The sequence below is a fragment of the Xyrauchen texanus genome, chromosome 5 (genome assembly GCF_025860055.1).
Source record: "Xyrauchen texanus isolate HMW12.3.18 chromosome 5, RBS_HiC_50CHRs, whole genome shotgun sequence".
Classification (NCBI taxonomy): Eukaryota; Metazoa; Chordata; class Actinopteri; order Cypriniformes; family Catostomidae; genus Xyrauchen; species Xyrauchen texanus.
The window spans coordinates 7,415,793-7,439,653 of record NC_068280.1 but is presented as its reverse complement, the minus strand read 5'-3'; the positions used below and the strand labels follow the sequence as shown (position 1 = coordinate 7,439,653).

The window sequence follows — 23,861 nt, the reverse complement described above, 5'->3', positions numbered from 1 at the left end:
ACCTATTTTGTGTTGGTCAAGACTAGTTATTAATATTCTGACGATTCTTTTTTTTCTTGCTTAAATTGTTTAGGCTTAAAGAAGAAGATATTTTAACACAGAAGCGGTTATTGCTTTAAATCTTGTTCCACAGTAAAAAAAAAAAAATAAACATTAGGGTGTATACAAAAAAGTCTTAAAGCCCCAGTAGAAAATATCGGCACGTTTTTATTCTATGGGTCAGAGAAAAGATGGAAAAATGGCTATTAAACCAAAATTATTACTGCTTTTGGTGCAAAAAAACGTTACTAATATTAGGTAATGTAAAAATTTATGATGACCCCTTTAAACTAAAGTAATGAGTCGTTTTAGAAAAACACAAGACCTTATCTGTCCTTCCTTAGCAAGCTATTCTTGTCATTATTTAAGGGGGTCAATGATGTGACACTAATTTTTTGTCAATTAATTTATTCAAAATTAAATAAACCCCAAGAAAGCTTTAAAATATTCATGATTCAAAAATATTTGTGAGAATAATTGTTTTACCTTGAGAAACATGTTTTTAACTTTTTTCCTTTTTATTTTATTTTTTATTGAGTTTGATGTTGACACTCATGTATTCAAGGTGCAAGGAAATACTTTTAGTACTCTTTACATGATGGTTTCACCACTTGACCTTGATCATTAAATCAAAACTTTTTTTAAAGTGTTTCTCTTCTCTAACACGTGTGTTAAACATGATTTTCCTTTATCATCTTGGACTTATGTATTTGTTATTGACCCTTGTGGACAGTTCAAAGGAAATAGCATTTGGATTTAGTCTCTGCTGTGTTTCTGGTTGGATGTGTTGCGTCTGATTGTTCGATCTCATGTCCTGTCTGTCCATCAGGCACTGGTCCGGCTTCCGACCCAGATCTCACAGAGTGAGGAAGTTCTGCGATTCTTCGAGACCAAACCAGATGATATCAACCCTCCTGTAGAGTGAGTGTCATATACGCACCAGTGCCTGCACATTCACACAGTATTCACTCAAATTAAAACTTACGCACCTATACAGGTAACTTGCAGGGACTATAATCTGCATAAATAGGATGCAAATACTTTTGATCTCACAGTCACCTACACTCAAACCTTCATATACACATAGGCTATAGTATGTTTGGAATAGAAAAGTAGTATGCAAAATAGTATGCAGTATATAACAATAAACGTTTCAAAAGTTAGTATGACACATTGTTGTCACGTGACCTAATTAGATGCATGTTTAATTGAGCGAGTACTCTAGTAAATCCAGTAATTTTTCTGTAAAAATGTATATTTTAATGCAATTTGGTATAAACATGTCTTAACATTTGCAGTCCAATAAAATAGAGTTAACATAAAAACAATAACATTTTAAGGGTCATCTGGTTATTCTATGCACACAGAAAATGTGCGTTCTGTGCACTGTATACATGCTATGTACTGCATACTAAATAAACACAGCAAAAAAAGAAACGTCCTCACTTAAAACTGCTTTTATTTTCAGCAAACTTAATGTCACGAACACCGGTGAAGGTGCCTCCTCCTCGAGCCTCCGGAGATTGCATTCACCCGAGTACTGATTTCATAGACTACATTTCCCTCTAGCCCACACACCTAGGTCTGATTACTCGCCCAGCTGTTTCTTGTTACCCTACCCTATTTAACCATGTCTGTTTATTCCTCCTTTGTGAAGTCATGTTAGCCCCGGCGATATTTCCAAGCAAGTTTGTAACCATTCTAGTTAACCTGTGTACCGACCTAGCGTTTCCCCCGACTACGTTTGTTAGCTTCCTGCCCAGTTACTCCTGTTATCTACCACGACTGTTTGCTGCCAGCCCCGATCTTTAAGCCTGTTCTTGTCACGCCTCTGTCTCTCTGCTACACACTGTTTGCCTGCCCACGACCTCGCCTGTACGACCTGAGTTTGTTTGTTCAATAAAGCCGCATATGGATCCCAACCAACCTGAGTCCTCGTTACACTTAACATGTGTAAATATTTGTATGAACATAAAAAGATTCAACAACTGAGACATAAACTGCACAAGTTTCACAGACATGTGACTAACAAAAATTGAATAATGTGTCCTTGAACAAAGAGAGGGGGGGGTTCAAAATCAAATGTAACAATCAGTATCTGGTGTGGCCACCAGCTGCATGAAGTACAACAGTGCATCTCCTCCTCATGGACTGCACCAGATTTGCCAGTTCTAGCTGTGAAAGGTTACTCCACACTTCCACCAAGGCACTTGCAAGTTCCTGGACATTTCTGGGGGGAATGGCCCTGGCCCTCAATCTCCAATCTAACAGGTCCCAGACATGCTCATTGGGATTGAGATCCGAGCTCTTCGCTGGACATGGCAGAACACTGACATTCCTGTCTTGCAGGAAATCAGACACAGAACGAGCAGAATGGCTGGTGGCATTGTCATGCTTGAGGATCATGTCAGGATGAGCTTGCAGGAAGGGTACCACATGAGGGAGGAGGATGTCTTCCCTGTAACACACAATGTTGGGATTGCCTGCAATGACAACAAGCACAGTCTGATGGTGCTCTGACACCGCCCCAGACAATGATGGACACACACACCTCCAAATCGATCCCGCTCCAGAGTACAAGCCTCGGTGTAACGCTCATTCCTTGGATGATAAATGTGAGTCCGACCATCACCCCTGTTGAGGCAAATCCTTGACTCCTCAGTTAAGACCACTTTTAGCCAGTCCTGTCTGGTCCAGCGAAAGTGGGTTTGTGCCCATAGGCGATGGTGTTGCCGGTGATGTCTGGTAAGGACCTGCCTTACAACAGGCCTACAAGCCCTCAGTCCAGCCTCTCTCAGCCTATTGCAGACAGTCTGAGCACTGATGTAGGGATTGTGCGTTACTGGTGTAACACGGGTGGTTGTTGTTGCCATCCTGTACCTGTCCCACAGATGTGTCAGGATGTCAGGATGTACCGATCCTGTGCAGGTGTTGTTACACATTGTCTGCCACTGCAAGGATGATCAGCTGTCCTTCCTGTCTCCCTGTAGCGCTGTCTTAGGCATCTCACATTGCAATTTATTGCCCTGGCCACATCTGCAGTCCTCATGCCTCCATGCATTTCAGAGTCAGTAGAAAGGTCTCTTTAGTGTCCTAAGTTTTTATAACTGTGACCTTAATTGCCTACCTTCTGTAAACTGTTAGTGTCATAATGACCGTTCCACAGGTGCATGTTCTTTAATTGTTTATGGTTCATTGAACAAGCATGGAAAACATTGTTTAAACCCTTTACAATAAAATTGTAAAGTTGTTTGGATTTTTACAAAATTATCTTTAAAATGCAGTGTCCTGAAAAAGAGACGTTTCTTTTTTGCTGAGTTTAGTACAAGTAGGATGTAGTATGCTATTCAGCACATACTCCTAGATAACACACACACTTGCATGCATTCACAAACACTCCCACACTTTCTGAGCCTCTTGCTGTATTTGCATACAGTATGTGAACTTGCCTTTAATTGGCTCTTTGAGGATTGTCAACTTTGCTTCTCAAGAATGTAACCACCTCATTTAAAAGTGTATGTGTGCGTGTGTGTGTGTGCATGTGCGTGTGTGAGAGAGAGAGAAGACAGAACAAGATTTTTTCTACATTCTCCAGCTTTTAGTTTTTCTCAACCCAACATGTTCTCATCACAGTTGTGGTATTGTTATAATTAACATTAACCCTATGTCTCTTGGCTGTTCTATAAATTGGTTGAATATTCGTATAAAGTTGTTGTGTGGCTTTACCGTAATACACAACAGATCATGGTGCTAGAAATCCCCCAGATAGGTTCTAATTGACCCCCATACAGATGTTGGGGCTGTTCACGCAGAATACATTCTTTGTAGTTATTGGTCTGTGCAAACGTGCTCTAGACGGAGGTCTTTGGCTGTTGTGTCAGGTTTCACTATTTTTTCATCGTTATGCACCATAAATGTCATGCATTTAAAGCGAAGTTATGTTTTAGGCTTCGCCTACTTTCGGTAAGTGAGTTTGGCGAAAAGAGTTGCAGTCCATAGAAATCCATAAATTTGCCAATCAAGCGTGTCAGTCTGTCCAAAGCAGACTTGGGGGCTGTTCTCAAAGAACGCATTGTTGTAGTTATTGATCTGTGCAAACATGCGCTAGACGGAGGTCTTTGGCTGTTGTGTCAGTCTTGACATTTTTTTTGCATTTCGCACCATGAGTGTCATTTTTTTAAAGCGACATGTCAGCTTAGCCTCCGCCTAATTTTGGAAAGTGTAGTGGCGAGGCATGTTGCCAATAATATCAACAGGCACAGGGCTCACACCCATATTTTGAAAATTCCTTATTGCGGAATTTACGGATGGTTGAGATACATACTGTAATTTTGCATAAAAAAATAGCTTTTGGGGGCATGAGTAGCTCGGTGTGTAAAGGCACTGACTACCACTCCTGGTGTTCTCGAGTTCGAATCCCAGGGCATGCTGAGTGACTCCAGCCAGATCTCCTAAGCAACCAAATTGGCCCAGGTCTAGGGAGGGTAGAGTCACATGGGGTAACCTCCTCGTGGTCACTATAATTTGGTTCGCTCTCGGTGGGGCTCATGGTGAGTTTTGAGTGTATGCCACGGTGGATAGCGTGAAGCCTCCTCACACACTATGTCTCAGCAGTAATGCGCTCAACAAGCCACGTGATAAGATGCGCGGATTGACGGTCTCAGACACAGAGGCAACTGAGATTCGTCCTCAACCACCCGGTCACTGCGCCACCACGAGGACTAAGAGCGCATTGGGAATTGGACATTCCAAATTGGGGAGAAAAAAAAATAGCTTTTACGCATTTGTATAATTAATTGTAGTAAATTATGTTATGTTCGTTTATTTTGATTTGTCTTCTCTTTTGCGTGCGCACTCTTTCTTTACTCAGCTGTCCTTCACATCCTCTTTGTACATTCCTTGTTTTTCTTTCCCTCTGTGTGGATTTCTCCCTGGTGATATGAAGTAGGCAATCTATTTTCATGTTGAAAACACATTCATCTTATGCTGCAGCAGCAACACACAACCATGCACTTACAAGCTGTAGTTCTTTAGAAAAAATACAACTTAATTTTGTCTGTCGTTTCCAGCCCAACCTTGAACATTCTCTGTGATTTTATGTTGCTTTACGTCTCTGCGGACAGTTCTGTATATTATAGCATTCTGATTCTATGACAACAAAATATGTATGTGTGTGTGTGTGTGTTTGTTTAGTCATTGTATATGTGTGTGCACAAGTAACAAAAACACTTATGTTACATTTAATTATTTGGCAAAAGACTTGATCCAAAGTGACATAAAAAAACAGACATTTATTTGTACCTTTTTATTTCAAATAAAATCCTCCCAGCTCATGTCACAGTGATTTAAGTCACTAACTCTGTCCCACTATTTCTGTCTTTATTCTCCACCACAGGATGGAGGAATTTAGCTTAAAGATGACCAGGCTATTTTTTCCATTACTCAGGGCTTCAGGTTTTCAGCCTCTTACACCAGGTTATGCATCATTGTGTGCATTGGCATTGAATACAAGATGTTTCTCATTAGAAGCACTGCCATAAATTACAGCTTTGAGAAGTTTTTGCAGATTATGAGTGAGAGAGGTGTTGACTCAGTTCTGTGGTCATTTTTGAGGCTGTACTGTACTTTGGTTAAATTTGGACCCTGTCAAAAAGACCTGCATAAGTTTTGTTTGGATGCAGGTTTCTTCAGTTACTCTATCTTAGTTAATCCTGTTAATAGTTTTGAGATCGTTCCTCTTGACACATTGAGTAATTTAACAATGTTTTGTACCTGATATTCGGAAACATTGGATATTCTCTTTCATGTTGCTTTGATAACTTGCTCACATAAACACGTGTTAATTGCCAGAGCTCTGTTATAGCTGACATATTTAGCTGCTAAATGGTAATTAGCCTAATGTCACTCACCTCTGCTGCTGAGTTTCTATTGGTGGTTTAGTTACTAAGGAGTGTGTGTGTGTGTGTGTGTGTGTGTGTGTGTGTGTAAGAGATGTAGAGACTGAGCTGTATCTAATAGGGGTATGTGATTCAGGTTAAGCTGGATGAGGATGTCTCTGAGCCTCAAATATATGGATTGAATCCCAGTCAGACCTGCAGTTAGTAAATCAAAATGAAACAGGGACCCTGATCGTTCAGAGAGTGTGTGAGTGTGACAAGGAGAGAGAGTGTGTGTTATCTGCATGCATGTGGCTGCCTGGATTTGTGTGGATAATTTAGATTAAAGACATAGTATGCAGCTGTTGATTACATGTCAATTAGTAGACACTTTTTATATTGTAAGTGTTATCATTAAGTAATGACACTACAGTATCATTAGTGATGCTTGCCAAGACAAGCATTACTATTACTATTGCTCATATTTTTCGTTAGGGATTTGAAAAAACCCTAACCATAAGTTTGACATTTATTAAACCTTTAAGTAGTGTTGGGCATAATCTGATTACAAAGTAAGTAGTTAATGTAATCTAATTGCTTTTTAGTCAAAAAGTAATATAATACATTACAATTTAAATACTTGTAGCCAGATTAAAGTTACTGACTTTCAACTTAGTTCATTACTTTTAAGTACATTACTTTGGTTACATATTTCTAAACAATATAATTTACTGAATGTATAATAAATTGAATATGAATTATGTCCATCTATGAACGTCGGTATGTTTGTATTTGTACGTGTGCTTGCATTTCTGTGACAGCTGAAGGGCGTGACATTGGACAAGGAGGAAGTGACCTTATTGTGAACTCACTGAAAAAAAGTGTTCTAGAAATTACCTAAAAGTAAGGTAATTAGTAATGTGATTACTTTTTGCTGAAATAAGTATGAAAATAATCGGATTACATTTTTAAAAGTAATGATTCATTTGTAGTGGATTACTTTTTAAGTAACTTTCCCAACACTACTTATAAGTAACTTTGACATGTAACTTTTCCTCCACTTTTTGTTCTGCGTTCATGAATGATACTTCAAATTTTGCCACTCAAAGGGATAGTTCACCCAAAAATGAAAATTCTCTCTTCATTTACTCTTCCCCATGCCCTCCCAGATGTTTATGACTTTCTTTCTTCTGCTGAACACAAACAAAGGTTTTTAGAAGAATATCTGAGCTCTGTTGGTTCATACAACGCAAATATACAAAACTTTGAAGCTCAAAAAAGCCCACAAATGCAGCATAAAAGTAATCCAAACACTTCAGGGTTTAAATCTATATCTTCAAAAGCAATATGCTAGATGTGGGTGAGAAACAGATACATTTGTACGTCCTTTTTTTTTACAAGAAATATTCACTTTCAAACAGCCGCAATTTGCATTATTTGTGCATATCGCCACCTACTGGGCAGGGATGAGAATTTATGGTAAAAAAAAAAAAAACTTAAATATTGATATATTTCTTATGCACACAATTTCTTATTATATTGCTTCTGAAGACATGGATGTTACCGCTGGAGTCTTATGGGTTACTTTTATGTTGCCTTTATGTGCCTTTTGGACCTTCAAAACATGCATTGTATGGACCTACAGAGCTGAAATATTCTTCTGAAAATTTTTCTTTGTGTTCAGCAGAAGAAATTCATTCACATCTGGGCATGAAGGGGAGTAAATAATGAGAGAATTTTCATTTTTGGGTTAACTATCCCTTTAAGGAGATATGTGTTGTTAATCTAAGCAACTGGACTATGATTTTTTCCTGGCAGATGATAAAACAGGACAATTTTATTAATTTCCTTTTAAATATACTTAGATTTACCTGATCTTTCCTTTGGAACAGTAAGCAACCACCTAGCAACCACCCAGAACACCCTAGCTGGGATCTAGCAACATCCTAAACAGCACTCAAAACACCTTATCAACTGAATATTAACACCCGGTCAACTATCCATAAGTTTGGCATGCACCATTCACCTCTTCTTCAGAAAATGTAAACAATCTAGTATAAACTTTAACTCTGTAAATTCAGGGTGCAGACAGATTGTATTATATAGCTGCCTAGGGCAGAGGAAGGGAGCTGAGAAAAGGATAAGTATGTGTAGCAATGCAGTATATATAATTGGTCACACAAATGTACTGGATGTCTCTCCTGTATCTATTGATTTTCAGCAGCAGCATAGATCCTGTACATCCGCTGGTGTGTGCTGGCATGCTGATCTATTTCAATGGTGTGACTTCACAGATGTATTTCTTAACTTGCGTGTGGACTGCTGGAGAGTTAAAATGGCTTTCAGTGCCACTTACATGCCATCAAACAGATATATTCCTTCAGCCAATCAGCTTTCAGCTGACTTTGTCACTGAAGCCCACTGTTAGATATTCCAAAGGGTCAAGGTTTGGCTGTTTAGCACGAGGCAGTTAGCCCCTGCTGGTAGATGTCATAACTACACTATTTTGCTGCCAAAAAAGCATCCTTGTCCATTGACGACCATTCAAAAGTAGCTGTGCATTCTGATACATTAAAAGCTATATAAATTGCAAAACTTTAGTTGAGTGTTACATTTATATAGTGCTTTTTCTGACACTACATTCAAAGCATTTAGACTTTGAACAGGGGACTCTCCTTAACAACCACCAGTGTGCGGTATTCACCTGGATGATGCGACATTTGCCATAGTGCACCAGTATACTCGCCACACACCAGCGGAGAGGAGAGAGTAGAGTTATAGAGCCAATTAGTGGATAGGGATTATTAGGAGGCCATGATTGAGAAGGGCCAATGAGGGGAATTTGGCTAGGACACCAGGGTTACACCCCTACTCTTTACAAGGAGTGCCCTGGGATTTTTAATAGCCATAGAGAGTCAGGACCTCAGTTTAACATCTCATCCAAAGGATGGTGCCTTTTTACAGTATAGTGTCCCCATCACCCCTTCTATTAATTGGCCAAGCAGACATGTTTCTCCACCAATGGTGGTAATCTCAAATTGGCCAAAAATGGGTTGATCAATTATCTTTGTGTCTGTCACTAGTCTGCATCAAGAAAGCCTCTTTAATAGTACTGCTTTTGAACTGTTATTACTATGTTGCTATAGGTTGTTATCACTTGAAACATGGTCAACTAGTAACATTATGCGGACTTGTCTTAAAGTGATATTTGGAGTCATGGAGTTCATTGAATGGTTGAATGTGGTAGCCTACATCATCAGGACAGTTGCAATGAAGGTGAAATTTGAGATGTATTTGTACAGTGTTGGTGTGTGCAGAGTGTGTTGCTGGTGTATCTGTTTTTAGAGGGATATGAATTATTGATTCACCAAAGAGGTCCACTGGGAAATGAATTCCCCCAGGAACAGACACACACAGAGCACACTTGATCTTGAAAGCTTGGCCACTTTCAAGAACAGTCCAATAGCCTAACTGGCTCCAGACCTGTACTCTGTCAATCACAATATCATCCACCCTTCAGCGTGTTCATGGTAAACAAACTGACCTGAGATTTATTTGTTGAGTGTGTTTGTTTTAGGACTTACATTCAATCTGACTCTAGTATTGTACTCTGTGTACTTCATAGCAGCTTTTAAGGACAATGTAGGGCACTGTTGACAATGAAACCCCTCTGTTAATGGAGCTGGAGGGCATGAACGCTGTCCATCTTAGATGATCAAAGATGCTCTTTGAAAGCTTAGAATCTGTCACAACTGATTCGTAATTCGCGCCACATTATATCAGACGTTGAATTCTAGCAGTCGAACATATTGTGCTCAAATTTGAGGACACCAGTAGGCTATATGCTATACTGACTGTATTTGTGCATCATTGTTGAGGCTGCAATCATCCGTTAGTGTTGATATTTTAGAAATGAGCTAATTTTGTGATTTAAATGTTTTTGTGGGTAAAAAACATTTTGACTCCTAGTTCTTTATATTCCCATTTGAATATTACAGAGAATATTTTGATACTTTCTCTAATCATGGGTGTAGATCCCCCCCTCCCCCAAGCCATGATCAATGGAATCATCTAAATGCTTCATGCTGAAACCCCCCCAAATGGCGCCAAATCTGCGCCATTGTAACTAATAGTGAAATTAAGATACTAGATAAGATGTCATCATTTTGAAATTTGATTACATGGATAAGATTAAGATTTAATAGAAAGATAAATACCAGCAAACACCCAGTGACTGTAACAAAAATGTTTATAATCACAAAGCCTGTTTTTTAACTGATTGTTTTTGTAATATTTGGAGCCATCTGCTGGTGAAACTGCAAATTGCAGCATAAACAGAAAAGGCATACAGTAAAGATGTCATCCTTACAGATCTCTGTAAGTTTCACAGTGATGCCGTACCCCAGATTGATCATGTGTTTATTAAAAAAAGTCTTATAATTAAGAAATGGAAACACAAAGTAAATGTTCCTAAACTGTAACGAGCTGAAGCGGGAAAAAAGGGGGTCTGATGAGTCATCTTTCAGACCAATACCTTATTGATGATTTCTCGGCATGGCAGTACAGCTGCCAAGGAATATATCTCAGTTTTACTGGACCAGGTGCATGCTGTGGTGCAAACACAAATCCCTCATTATACTTCCATATTCCTCAGTGACTAATTCAGAAAGGTCATGAACACAAGTATAAAGTCAGACCCCTTTCAATGTTTCCCCTTCCATAGATATACTTTTTCTTTAAAACCATTTGAGAAATATCTGGAACATTTAATTGAAAATTATACATAAATTTAGGATTTTTGCATTTGCATTTCTGATAAAAAATTAAATAACAAATGTAATCAATTCAGTTATTTTTCTACACATAAATCTCATTATGTAATTATCTTATCTACCACAGAGTCTGTTGGGTATACTGCAGTCTCGTCACATTTTAACTTTTTGTTTAGCCTCCCATTCAACTAATGAAAACACACTGCGTGATCATAAGGAAGGATTACATCAAGATGTAGATTGGAATGCAGGTGCAGAATTTCATATAAATAATATAGTTCACTCCTCTCTCGCCGTTTCTGGCATGCCAGTGATTACCCCTCCACGTGCTAATGGTGGCATGTGTGCTATAGGTGGCCTACCCCTGTTCCATACTGACATTATTCTCAAGTGTAATGATAATACCGCCTTTGACCACAAGCTGTCACTATTTCCTATCTGTATGGAGTTGTCATGCTTCTCTAGATTGGATGTTAGTGGAGGCAGAGGTGAGACTATCATTGTTTTGCTAGACACAAGTAAGTCTCAAGTCAAGTCCTAAGTCAAGACAGGTAACTCCAAGTCAAGTCCTCAAATTCATTAGTGCTCTTTACCCAAATTAGTGTCAGAGTATTAATTACTTTAGTTTATAAATTATTACATGTTGCAATCCTTTTGTTGCCTTTATTATTGTATTTTTTATATCCAGATGAAATTAACTTTGGTTTAACTTTGGCTGTGTCATCCTTTAATGTAATCTTCAAAATTGGTCCTATTCTCGTGCAAGCTGATTGGTTGGTTGTCTAATTGGTGGAGCGTGGAAAGCAGATTTGAAAATTCAAATTAATTGTTTATTGGCGGAAATGAATCGTTAATCAGTCAGTTTTAAATGTACAACTCAAATCTTTGGTTTTAGAAGGTATAAAGTCTTTCCAGAGGGCTCGAGTCCAAGTCAAGTCACAAGTCATTGTTCTTAAAGTCTAAGTCAAGTCGCAAGTCGTCTTTGTTTATGCAGAGTCGAGCTGCAAGTCATCCAATTTGTGACTCAAGTCCAAGTCAAGTCCAAGTAAAGTCTAATTCATGGTCTCGAGTTCAAGTCAAGTTGCAAGTCATTGTTGACAAAGTCTAAATCGTGTTGCAAGAAAATCTTCTTTGATTATGTCGAGTCGCTAGTCATCCAATTTGTGACTCGAGTCCAAGTCAAGTCCAATTCATGGTCTCTAGTCCAAGTCATTGTTGACAAAGTCTATGTTGAGTCGCAAGTAAGTCTTCTTTGATTATGTCGAGTTGAGTCACAAGTCATCCAATTTGTGACTGGAGTCCAAGTCAAGTCCAGTTCATGTGACTGGAGTCCAAGTCTAGTCCAATTCATGGTCTCGAGTTCAAGTCAAGTCGCAAGTCATTGTTGACAAAGTCTAAGTCGAGTCGCAAGTAAGTCTTCTTTGATTATGTCGAGTCGCAAGTCATCCAATTTGTGACTCGAGTCCAAGTCAAGTCCAATTCATGGTCTCGAGTCCAAGTCAAGTCCAATTCATGCGACTCGAGTCCAAGTCTAGTCCAATTCATGGTCTCAAGTCCAAGTCAAGTCCAATTCATGCGACTCAAGTCCAAGTCAAGTCCAATTAATGCGACTCGAGTCCAAGTCAAGTCCAATTCATGCGACTCGAGTCCAAGTCAAGTCCAATTTATAGGACTCAAGTCCAAGTCTAGTCCAATTCATGGTCTTGAGTCCAAGTCAAGTCGCAAATCAATGTTGTCTAAGTCGAGTTGCAAGTCATCCAATTTGTGACTCGAGTCCAAGTCAAGTCCAATTCATGGTCTCGAGTCCAAGTCAAATCGCAAGTCATTGTTGACAAAGTCTAAGTTGAGTCGCAAGTAAGTCTTCTTTGATTATGTCGAGTTGAGTCACAAGTCATCCAATTTGTGACTCGAGTCCAAGTCAAGTCCAATTCATGCGACTCCAGTCCAAGTCTAGTCCAATTCATGGTCTCAAGTTCAAATCAAGTTGCAAGTCATTGTTGACAAAGTCTAAGTCGAGTCGCAAGTAAGTCTTCTTTGATTATGTCGAGTTGAGTCTCAAGTCATCCAATTTGTGACTCGAGTCCAAGTCAAGTCCAATTCATGCGACTCGAGTCCAAGTCAAATTGAAAGTCATTGTTGTCTAATTCGAGTCGCAAGTCTTCTTTGATTATGTTGAGTCGAGTTGCAAGTCATCCAATTTATGACTCAAGTCCAAATCACGTCCACAACCCTGAGTGGAAGTTACAAACTGCTTTGTTGATGCTGTATGCTGGTCAAGAGCAATGGGTTTTTCAAAGCTGAAATGGATAGATGGAAAATGTGATGTACGTACACAAAATTGTGGAAGTTAAACTAACACTATTTTAACACCACGTTTTAATAAATATTCTCAACATATATAAAAGTAGAAACATTTCCTGTATATTAATGCATTGACTAGGTTGTCAGTACATTTTGAAACTCAAAATACTCAAAAAACTCTCTCTCTCTCTCTTTCTCTCTCTCTCTCTCAGACACACACACACTTTATTTAAATACACTCTGGCTAGTTGCCTTTCTTATCAGACACATTATTTCCACTTGGACAGAATTCCTTACATTTCCAAAGCTCCCAGACAAGTTGCTGGAATCCCAGGAGATCTGTGAATATGGCAGCATGTGGTTTTACCATTAAGTGTGTTTCCTGGCCCACTCAAAAACTGTTATCCAGTACAGTCCAAGCTGAAATGTGTGAGAAACTGTTCCTAATTTCACAGCAACTGAACTTTTGGATACTTTTGTGGACCAATTTGTAGTGAACTGAAATATGTTAATTTACTGTTGCCATTGCGTGTCACATTAACTTGCGATTGCATAGAATGGAGATTTTGAGAGGGAAAAGCCTTAAAATTCTCAAACCATGAAGTTGATCCTAAACAGAAATATTATACAAATCAACTTCTGGGGTGTTCTTTCTCTCTCTTTCTGTCCATTACTCCATGCATTGAACATGTACACTTACATCAGAGACAGATGGCAATGATCAGAATCAGATTTCCACCACAAACAGACGTTTGCTATTTTAGACCATCAGATGTTGAGCAGACCCTCGCACTGTCTCTCTCTTTGTTGACTCTCTACAGGGGAGCATTTTGTGATTAGCTGGTAAGATGGATGATCTCTGGTTGGCTGTGTATTCCCACATGGACTGCTGTAAATCCTGACCTGGGTAGCCTGTAGTTCTTCTGGGTAATTAAATCTTCTGGGCGGAGAGGTGATCTAATAATCTAAACCCCTTTAGAGGGGACAGGTGACATCTGATCCCAGACCTGGAATAAAACACTCGACATGTTACATGTATGTGTACAGTATGCATGTCCAAACATAGATACAGTGAGCCTGAAAAGTATATGGACAGTTAGTGTTTAAAAATGTATATATTTCATTGCATTCAGAAGTAAATATTAAACCAAGTGGCATCTGCAATCAAATGATGCTACACCTTTTCTCAGAACTAACTTCACTTTCCTTCATAATTTTTGCAATGACTTTTAAACAACTGGTCCCAAGCTCATTTTTAGTGGGTGTATGAAGTCATGTTCACAGATTCACACACTGCATGTCGTTCATCTTATTAACTATGCACATGTTTTGCTAAAATTTGACATCCACAAAGTGTCCGAACACTACAATTGTTTTATCATTTAAAACCTATCAAAAAAAATCTTTATCTTTGTTTAAATGGTACCACGTTTTATATTTTGTTATCCAGCGCAATGACGTTCATATGCTTTTGTGCCATAAGTGTACAGAATACTCTGCATCAAAATGTGAATTAATGTACAAAAGACATGTTAAAGGTAGAAAGGTGTGGCTTGTTGTTAAACAAAAAGCTTAAAGTAATTTAAGGATTTTTAGTAATTCAGTGGCGGCTTAATGTAGCGGAGTCTGTCCATTTAATGTTTTTTTTTTTAGGTGTAGACCCAGGTGGTCACTGGTCACAGTGCCAGATTATTGTGTGGCTCTACAGGGGTTAGTGCTGGATAAAGGCAGTTAATTATATAAAGTGCTGTTGCTTGAGGGGCTGATTAGATGATCAGTCAAAGAGGACAAAGGTTTATACAGTTACACCACGTGAAACAGGAGTTTAACTTTGAACTAAATTTGAATTGCAATTATAAATGCAGAGGTTAGTCATAGTAACCTGATTGCAGGTTTACAATATGTTTAAGGTATAAAAGAGGTCTTATACTTTGAACTTCGGTATAAATTTGCAAAGTAGCATTAAATATCCTTTTTAATGCAAAAGTATTGAACATTCTGTTAAACATGGACAAACTGCATATGCAAAAGAAGAACTTGGGACACAATTGAAACCTCACAAATAGGGACTATATATATATATATATTAGGCATGTAAATTTGACACGTTAATTAAGTGTGATTTAACTATATAAAAAATAACGTGTTAATAAAATTACGCAATTAATCGTGTCCCCTGACCGTAATAAGTAATATACCTACCATCGGGGTAATTTAAGCTTGAAGTACCACCTATTTGTTCCAGGGGCAGTAAGCAAAATTTCAGCTGTTTAGGCAACACACAGCTTATACACGTTCAAGAACATGTTCTTGCATTCAAACACAGCAAATCCGAATGCATGGATCTCAAGACGTGCTTTTCTAAGTTTCAAACTACATTTAACTTGACACAGCGATCTAAATACGGTATGTTCATGACGCGACACAACCAAAGTGAGGCGCTCCAAAAGCCCCCGTCTGACACGTGTACATTAACGCATCCTTCCACGTGTACATTGAAAATCCCTCATAATAAATCTGGGACTGTTTGACGAATTCAGTTGCAAAATTGATTGCTGTGAACTATTGACCAATGATTGGCTTAAGTTGAATAATATGAAAATAAACAATATTAGATTATTGGATTTTAAGGCAAATTTTTGTATTGGCTTATCAATTCTTTATTCATCTGCCACTTATATCCAAAGCAATTTACAGTGCATTCAGTGTCTACATTTTTATCCAGACTGATCTCACTGTGCATTCGGTGATGATAAGTCGAAAGTTCTTCAGCTGGAATTAGTCTGTGTTTACTGAAATTTTAACCACTGCCTTCAGTGGCTGAAGCTGGAAGTGTTGTTGAATGTATGGGCACATGCAAGCTCCATTTTCTGGGGGAAATGTCCACAGAGGGGTGCCAAAAGCTAATTGTGAAGTAAATTTTTACTTGTAATTTATGAAATACAATCAAACAGATAATGCATATTTTATTAACTGTGCTCATGATTCCAAACCCATTATTGATTACTGAGTGAATGCGATTACGTCCTGGTTTCAATGATACCAGAACCAGTGTCTCTGAGGCTGCTCTTGCAATGTGCTATCAGTAGCTCCACAGGAAACGGTTAACACATTTGAATTGATGCAAAATGTCTGAAGGGAGATAGCGCTCATCAGTAACTTGGCCAATTGGGGTCGATGTCAGGGTACTGGAATGTGTTCCAGGTTCTGTGTGATCAGTATGTGTGGGAATCAAACCCATGATCTTGCCGTTGCTTGCGGCATGCTCTACCAGTTAAAGTACAGGAACATCAAAAAAAGACAAGGGGGAAACAACGGTCCATTTATACACTAGACAAATGGCCTTTTCACGCAAAGAAAGAATATTCACTGTTTAAAGAAAAAGAAAAAAAAAAACAGTTTCCCCCAAACCAGTCCTTGAGCATTTTATGAAAAATACAGGGTTCTGATGAGCAGAGGTGGGTAGAGTAGCCAAAAACGGTACTCAAGTACATATCAAATTACTTTTTCTTCTGAAGATATTTTTATGCTGATGTATGTAATAATTTTATTTTTTTTTAGCTTAAAATGTTGGCACCCATTCACTTGCATTGTATGGACCAAAAGAGTTGAGACTTTTTTCCAAAAATCTTAATGTGTTCTGCAGAAGAAAATTCATACACATCTGGAATGGCATCATTAGATCATTAGTTCTGGATACAGTACCGCCATTCCCTAATTGCAGAGTACGCAACCTGTGTAGGGAACCACGCGTAGAAATGCGCTTCAGTTGTCAATAACGTGATCGGCAGAGCAAAAGGTATTTACACATAACGTGGATGTTTACATGGATTTATACAGTTTATCCACCAGAATTAGCTGCGATAGTTTAGTTTACAGTACTCCTGCGAGAGCACAGGTTAAATGCGTAAATACTGCTCATGACATGTGGGATGCGGGACAAATCGCACTGATATATTGCTGCAGATTTAAAAATTACACTTAAAAACTGATGTCACAAGAGCCCATATTTACAGAGTCACCCTGAAAATGACCACAGAAAAGTCTGCGTTATCATTAGAGCCACAGCTTACCTCAGAGTGCTGCCTTAAATTGGAGCTGTAATTTTAATCTTCAAATATCTGCTTGTCTTGGTGTTAAATGAAGACAAACTATAATTTTTCACTGTGCGGAGCAAAGAAAGTGTTTCACTTAGTTTGAAGAGGTTGATTCTGCAGCAGTGATGGACTCTGCTTGAGTGACAGTCTTTGACAGCATGCGCTGTTGTGTGAACTTCCGCTGTCTTAAAAGTCCCATTCAATAATCTCTCAATAAATGAATGACTAATTACTTCAAATTAAACCCAGTGGGGGCCTAGGTAGCTCAGCGAATATTGATGCTGACTACCACCCCTGGAGTCTAAGGGTGTGCTGTGTGACTTCAGCCAGGTCTCCTAAGCAACCAAATTGGCCCATTTGCTAGGGAGGGTAGAGTCACATGGGGCAACCTTGTCGTGGTCGCGATTAGTGGTTCTCGCTCTCAATGGGGCACGTGGTAAGTTGTGTGTGGATCGCGGAGAGTAGCATGAGCCTCCACATGCGGAGTCTCCGTGGTGTCATGCACAATGAGCCACGTGATAAGATGCGCAGATTGACGGTCTCTAAGGCAACTGAGACTTGTCCTCCACCACCTGGATTGAGGTGAGTAACTGCACTACCACGAGGACCTACTAAGTAGTGGCAATTGGGCATTCCATATTGGGAAAAAATTAAACCCAGTAATTTAACCCACTTTTAAACCTACTCTTAAAGTACAAAAAATTTCCCAAAAAGTTACTCAGGTAAATGTAGCACGTTAATTCCCGCCTCTGCTGATGAGTCATCTTTAAGTCCTGCATCAAGAAGGTTTTACTGTTAGGAACTGTTAGGCTTGATGATTGCTCTATGTAGTTGTGTAACGGCCAAGGAAAATGACTCAGTTTTACTGGACCAAGTGCATGCACAGTGCATACACAGTTCCCTCATTTTGTTTTCTATATTCCAGAATAATATTGTCTCCCAAACTACTTCAGAATGGTTTCCTGAACACAAGTATGAAGTCAAAATTCTTTCAAGTCTTTCCCAGTCATCACATCCAAAGATCATTGAACATTTAGAGAGCTTGACCTCACATTGTGAAGTTCTACTCAAAATTTCTCTCTAGAAACCATATAGCAACCAACATGATAACCACCCGTTGTGCCCTAGCAACTGCATAGCAATGCACAAAATATATCTTTCTTTCTTTGTTTCTTTCTTCTCATCTCTTTCTGTCATGTAAATATGTCTTGTTCAGTTTCTTGTAAGCAACAAATATCAGAGGTCATTTGTTAGCAGGACCACCCGTTTCTCTCCTTTCTACACGTCCTGTCCTCCCCATCCCTCTCTCACCTCGTGAGGCCGCTCCTTCCCTTATCCTCTCTAATGCCTTACAGATGCTTAGGCCAGTTAACTCACCTCACCACTGCTGGTGTCTCTTGCTCTGAAGGTGGGAGTTACTTTGAGAGAAACTCAGAAAAACAATCACTGACATTCTTGTAAATGCATGGTATTTTTATGTGTGTGAGGTAAAACAAACTCTGTTGCGTACTGTATTTATTTGTTTTGGAGTTTGGAAAAGATTCAGAACGTCTGAACAATCGTAAACGCACTTTAACATCCTCTAAAGGACATAAATGTACCTGTCCAACAAACATTAATACAACAGTTGTACTATTCTTTGTTCCATAATTCTGGTTCTGATTCCAATTCCACTTACGTTTATGGTTCTTTAACGTTTACATTGACGTTTCTATAAGTACTTGTGAAGAAGCATCCCCCACCATTAATAATTTGTCCTAAATGTATACTGATCCAGACCACTAAATAAAACAATGCTATTTTTGATAGTATATTTTAATAGTCTTTTTTTTTTATATATATAAAAGTATGAATTATTACAGCAAAGCTCTACACTTTGCCACTTCCCCTGTAAAGTAGCCTTTCCTGATAATGTCTTAAAGATATTGTGCCTCATTTTTGGGCAGGGCCTCTATACTTGTTGTTGTTAGTGTGGCTAGCATGAAGTTCCTGGAGTTTAGATCCCTCTGGAAGAGGAATACTGTAACACTTTTAAACAAGCACACTTCTCCTGCAAGGTCTGAGCGTCATAAAACATCACTGCATGAAGCACATGCCAAGCACTTTTTTTTAAAATAAATAACAAATGAGCAGTTAATAGTTTAAAAAAACCCTCTTTAGCATCACATTCTCAGTCTGGGTGCAAATTACAGTGGAGTATTGAACCCCTCAAAGGAAGAAAACAAGTACATATAATTAAAAGTTTTAAGTGTACATTTTACATGTATTTACATGCATGATCTTATACAATTATTTTTAATAACCCGACAACCTGTAAGGTCACGTAAACGCCTTAAAGGGATAGTTCACCCCAAAATAAAATTTTTCTCATTATTTACCCTCATGCCATCCCAGATGTGAATGACTTTCTTTCTTCTGCTAAGCACAAACAAATATTTTTAGATGAATATTTCAGCTCTGTTGGTCCATACATTGCAAGTGAATGGTGGCCAGAACTTTGAAGCTCCAAAAAGAATATAAAGGCAACAAATGAAAGGAATCCATATGACTCCAGTGGTTTAATCCATGTCTTCTGAAGTGATATGAAAGGTGTGGGTGAGAAAAAGTTAAATATTGAAGTCTTTTTTTTTTTTTTTTTTTACTATAAATCTCCATTTTTCTTATTTTGTTTTTGGTGACTTGCATTCTTCATGTATATCGTCACCTACTGGGAAGAAAGGAATTGCTCTGTTTCTCACCCACACCTATCATATTGCTTGAGAAGACATGGATTAAACTACTGGAGTCATATGGATTACTTTTATGCTGCCGTTGTCTTTTTTTGAGCTTCAAAGTTCTTACCACCATTCACTTTCATTGTATGGACCTACAGAGCTGAGATATTCTTCTAAAAATCTTTGTTTGTGTTCGGCAGAAGAAAAAAGTAATATACATCTGGGATGGCATGAGTGTAAGTAAATGATGAGAGAATTTACATTTTTGGGTGAACTATACCTTTAAGAGTGTTCATTCATTGGGGAAAGGTCATAAAAGGTTTAAGAAAATGCTTAGCATACAGAGTTTTGCCCATTAATCCTCTGCATCCCTCTGCTCTGCATGTGAACACCTTTACCTTTTTTTCTTCATTCGAGAAAATATTATATTAACACTGTTTTCTTGTCTCATGTTAACACTGTTTTCTTGCATTGTTGGATTTTGTGACTAAGTTTATTAGTTTCTGTTAGTTTCACTTATATCATTTTTTTTCAATACCACAACAAATGCCAGAGATGACTGTTTGTGGATATCACTAAAATACGTCACTGAAAATTCCACAGAAGAAACAGACTTTTGTGATGTGTCACATATATATTTATAGTACATAATTCATTTACCTATTTATTTAGGCATCTTTATAATCAGCTGGGGTGAATAAACTGAGCAATGACCAATCAGCATGAACTACAGTTTCTGGAGATTTCTCAACTGTCATCATCCACTGCTCCTTATTTAATAGTGATCATGGGAGTTATAAAGCTGAGAATTGTTGTTTTTTTTTTTTGTCAAACTTTTGAGGCAAGCAAGTGATGCCGTATATTACCTGTGGCTTACTGAGTGCTGGGAACAATGAACTGTCACTTCCAATAAAACTTACCCCAATAAATGGTCTCCAGCAATACATGTGAGCTCTTTATTTTGCGATATGGCTCAAGAGGTTAGCAGTCGGTACATTTCCATTGGCCTAAATTTTTTGCAGAGACTGTTCTTTCCAAGTCTTAATTTTTACACTAAAAACATGCACAACAATGAAAACTAAATCAGAAATGGCCCTATAAACGTTCCTAATACACATTTTTGGTCTTATTGTGAACAATTCATTGGCAAAAAAAAAGGTTTGATTTTGTAATCTTAAATCAAAATTAATATTCTGACATCTAAAAAGTTCTCCTCCAACCACCTGTCATATAAAGACCACTTTTCACAATCAAAAATATTCCCCATGGATGAAATCCAACTCCCGCCCCACGTTTGTTTCTTCTATTTAATATCCAGTTTCACTCAGAAATACTTCAAATTACGGATGTAAAATCGGTTGCAAACTCTGTTTGATGTTGACTTGAAAATAATGCACCATAGTCTAAATTGTCCTATGGCTAACTATTTTATTACTTCTTTTTTTCTTCTTCTTCTTTTTTTTAATGTAAAATCTCATGGACTAATCAGAGAATGCCGAAAATTTGGCATCATTAGATTAGTGGATACATGCATGGTATAGTCTCTTAAAGCTGCATTGTCCTGCGATTTTTTTTCCCTACTGTTCATTTTGGACATTATCTGCTCAAATTAATAGATGTCATGTCCTATATCCATCTTAATGGTTAGTTTCCTTTTATGCCAGATAGCAGAAATCTGATTTAGGGCTTTTAGGACAGTGTCCTTTGTCTGTTCTCTGCTCTGTTCGCCTACAAAGGACTTCATTCTAGAATGCTGCATTCTAGAATGTTCAAATGACATCATAGTACTGGTCAGAAAAAGACAGTATTCATTCTCACACAGAAGCCACAAAGGAGCAGACTGATTTGGGAGATGGATAAAAAGAAAGAGATATAACTAGGAATGGAGGGATTTTGCCAGATTTGAGTGCATATTAGAGGGAGATTAAGGGAAATGGCCCTTGAGGGGTTTCTGGGGGAATCCCGAGCTCTGTATTTTGTGTGTGTTTATGTGTGTGTGTGTGTGTGTGTGTGTGTGTGTAGGGCATCAGGGAGTCATGTGGCATATTTTCTTAATTATGTATTACATTTGAAACTTAGTCTATTCAAATCATAGTATTTAAATCCCTGTGTAATGGCGGCAGCAGCAGCATCTACTAGTAACAGTATTATTAGTATCAAACACAAAAATTAAAAAATGTGGCATTATGGACACATTTATAATTATTATTTAGTACATTATACTTTCTATTTTAATACCCCGACATGAATTACTGAAAACAGGTTACCACAGCTGTGATGGGGTTTCTAATACAGCTTCTGATAATACATTAAAACATTTCTTACCTGTTACCGACCCTCATGCCATCCCAGATGTGTATGACTTTCTGTCTTCTGCTGAACACAAATAAATATTTTGGAAGAATTGTTCAGCTCTGTAGGTCCAAACAATGCAAGTGAATAGTGGCCAGAACTTTGAAGTTCCAAAAAGCATATAAAGGTAGCATAAAATTAATCCATAAGACTCCAGTGGTTAAATATATGTCTTCAGAAGTGATATGATAGGTGTGGGTGAGAAAAAGATCAAAGGACCCTTTTCACATGTCCGCGTGCCACAAAGCGGATGTCATCATAGTTGGCTAAACTTGAATGGCTGTGAATGAGGGACCATAGCAAATAGATTTTTGCTTACCTGTTTGCTGCAACAGCAAAAGGAACAATCAACGATTATGCTTTCACAGCTTTGCAAAAGAAAGTAAAATTATACAGTACTGGATAACAGCAGTAAGAAGATAGAAATAGGCAAACGTTTCTGCCACTCCCTCAGCAGCTGTGTTAGAACCCTCATCGCAGCTATGGTAACACATTTTTTAAATGTGTTCCAGGGTAATATAATACGAAGTACAATGTTATAAAAAACATACAAAAGTTTGCTACATTTACTTTGTTAAAGAAGGTGGAGAAGCATCATAACAGGTCTGTGAAAAGGGTCCATATTTAAGTCCTTTTTTACTATTAATTCTCCTCCCTGCCCAGCAGGTGGCGATATGCAAAAATAATGTAAATCATCAAAAACAGAAGAAGAATAATGTGAAAGTGGAGAATTATAGAAAAAAAAGCTAACAAAATATACTATATTAAAATATATATATATATATATATATACAAGTGGCATATATTTTAAAGAAATATTTCACAAGCACATATTTAAAGCAAAACATTTCACAGGAAGAAGTTTGTTAGGTTATAATAGAGAAGATATACAGTAAGTTCAAAGTGGAGAAGTATTTAAACACTCTCTGGTTGTCAAACGTTAATGGAACATGTTCATGAACTACCTGTGGTCACACTGCTAGGCAGGGCTGGACTGGGAAGAGAAATCGGCCCGGGATTTTACATGGCAGCTGTCCCAAAAGTTGTTGAGTGGGGGAGGCGGGGGTTCGCAGTCCTCTTCTGCATATTGCGGTGCCATTTTGTGCTCCGTTCAGCATAACACGGTGGCTAATTTTAGCTTATTGCTGCCCAATCGGCACATCTTGCGGCCGTCACACTGGCCCTCTCTGTTCTCCTACTGGATAGATCGGGATCGGCCCCAAAGTGCGTCGGCCCACCGGGAAAATGCCCGGTATGCAAGATTACCAGTCTAGCCCTGCTGCTAGGATACCTGTGTGAACTTGAGAGTAACTGACTCCATACATTAAAAACTAAAAAACACCAGTTTCTTAAAATTAAATGTGATATAAGTTCTAAGAGTCCTAGCCTAGCATAATTTGCTTGCTATTGCCATTTGGTTTCATATTTTTTTTGCCCAATGCAATGATATTAAGACATTTCAAATGAGGCAAAAGTGTCCAGATACATTTGGGACCACTGTATACAGTATACTATATATGTGTGTGTGTGTGTATGTTTGAGACAGAGAAAGCGACTATGTGTGTGTGGATTTGCTTGAATTTTATTGTTCCCCGCATTGGCATCAGTTTCCATAAATAGATCCCCTTCCTGTTTCGCCTTTTCCCTGGTCACCGTTTAACTGAATTTCACGCTGATGGACATCAAGGCGCGCACACACACACACACACA

The 23,861-nt window shown here is 38.3% G+C and overlaps 1 protein-coding gene across 3 annotated transcripts in view; it reads left to right on the top strand.

Moving 5' to 3' along the window:
• LOC127643822 (SH3 and PX domain-containing protein 2A) overlaps positions 1–23,861 on the top strand; it is a 129,838-nt gene that overhangs the window by 51,156 nt on the left and 54,821 nt on the right. For all 3 annotated transcript variants that reach the window (XM_052126722.1, XM_052126720.1, XM_052126723.1), the window contains exon 5: positions 869–960. In XM_052126722.1, the coding sequence (XP_051982682.1) occupies positions 869–960 (92 nt within the window). The remainder of the gene's footprint in view (positions 1–868; positions 961–23,861) is intronic.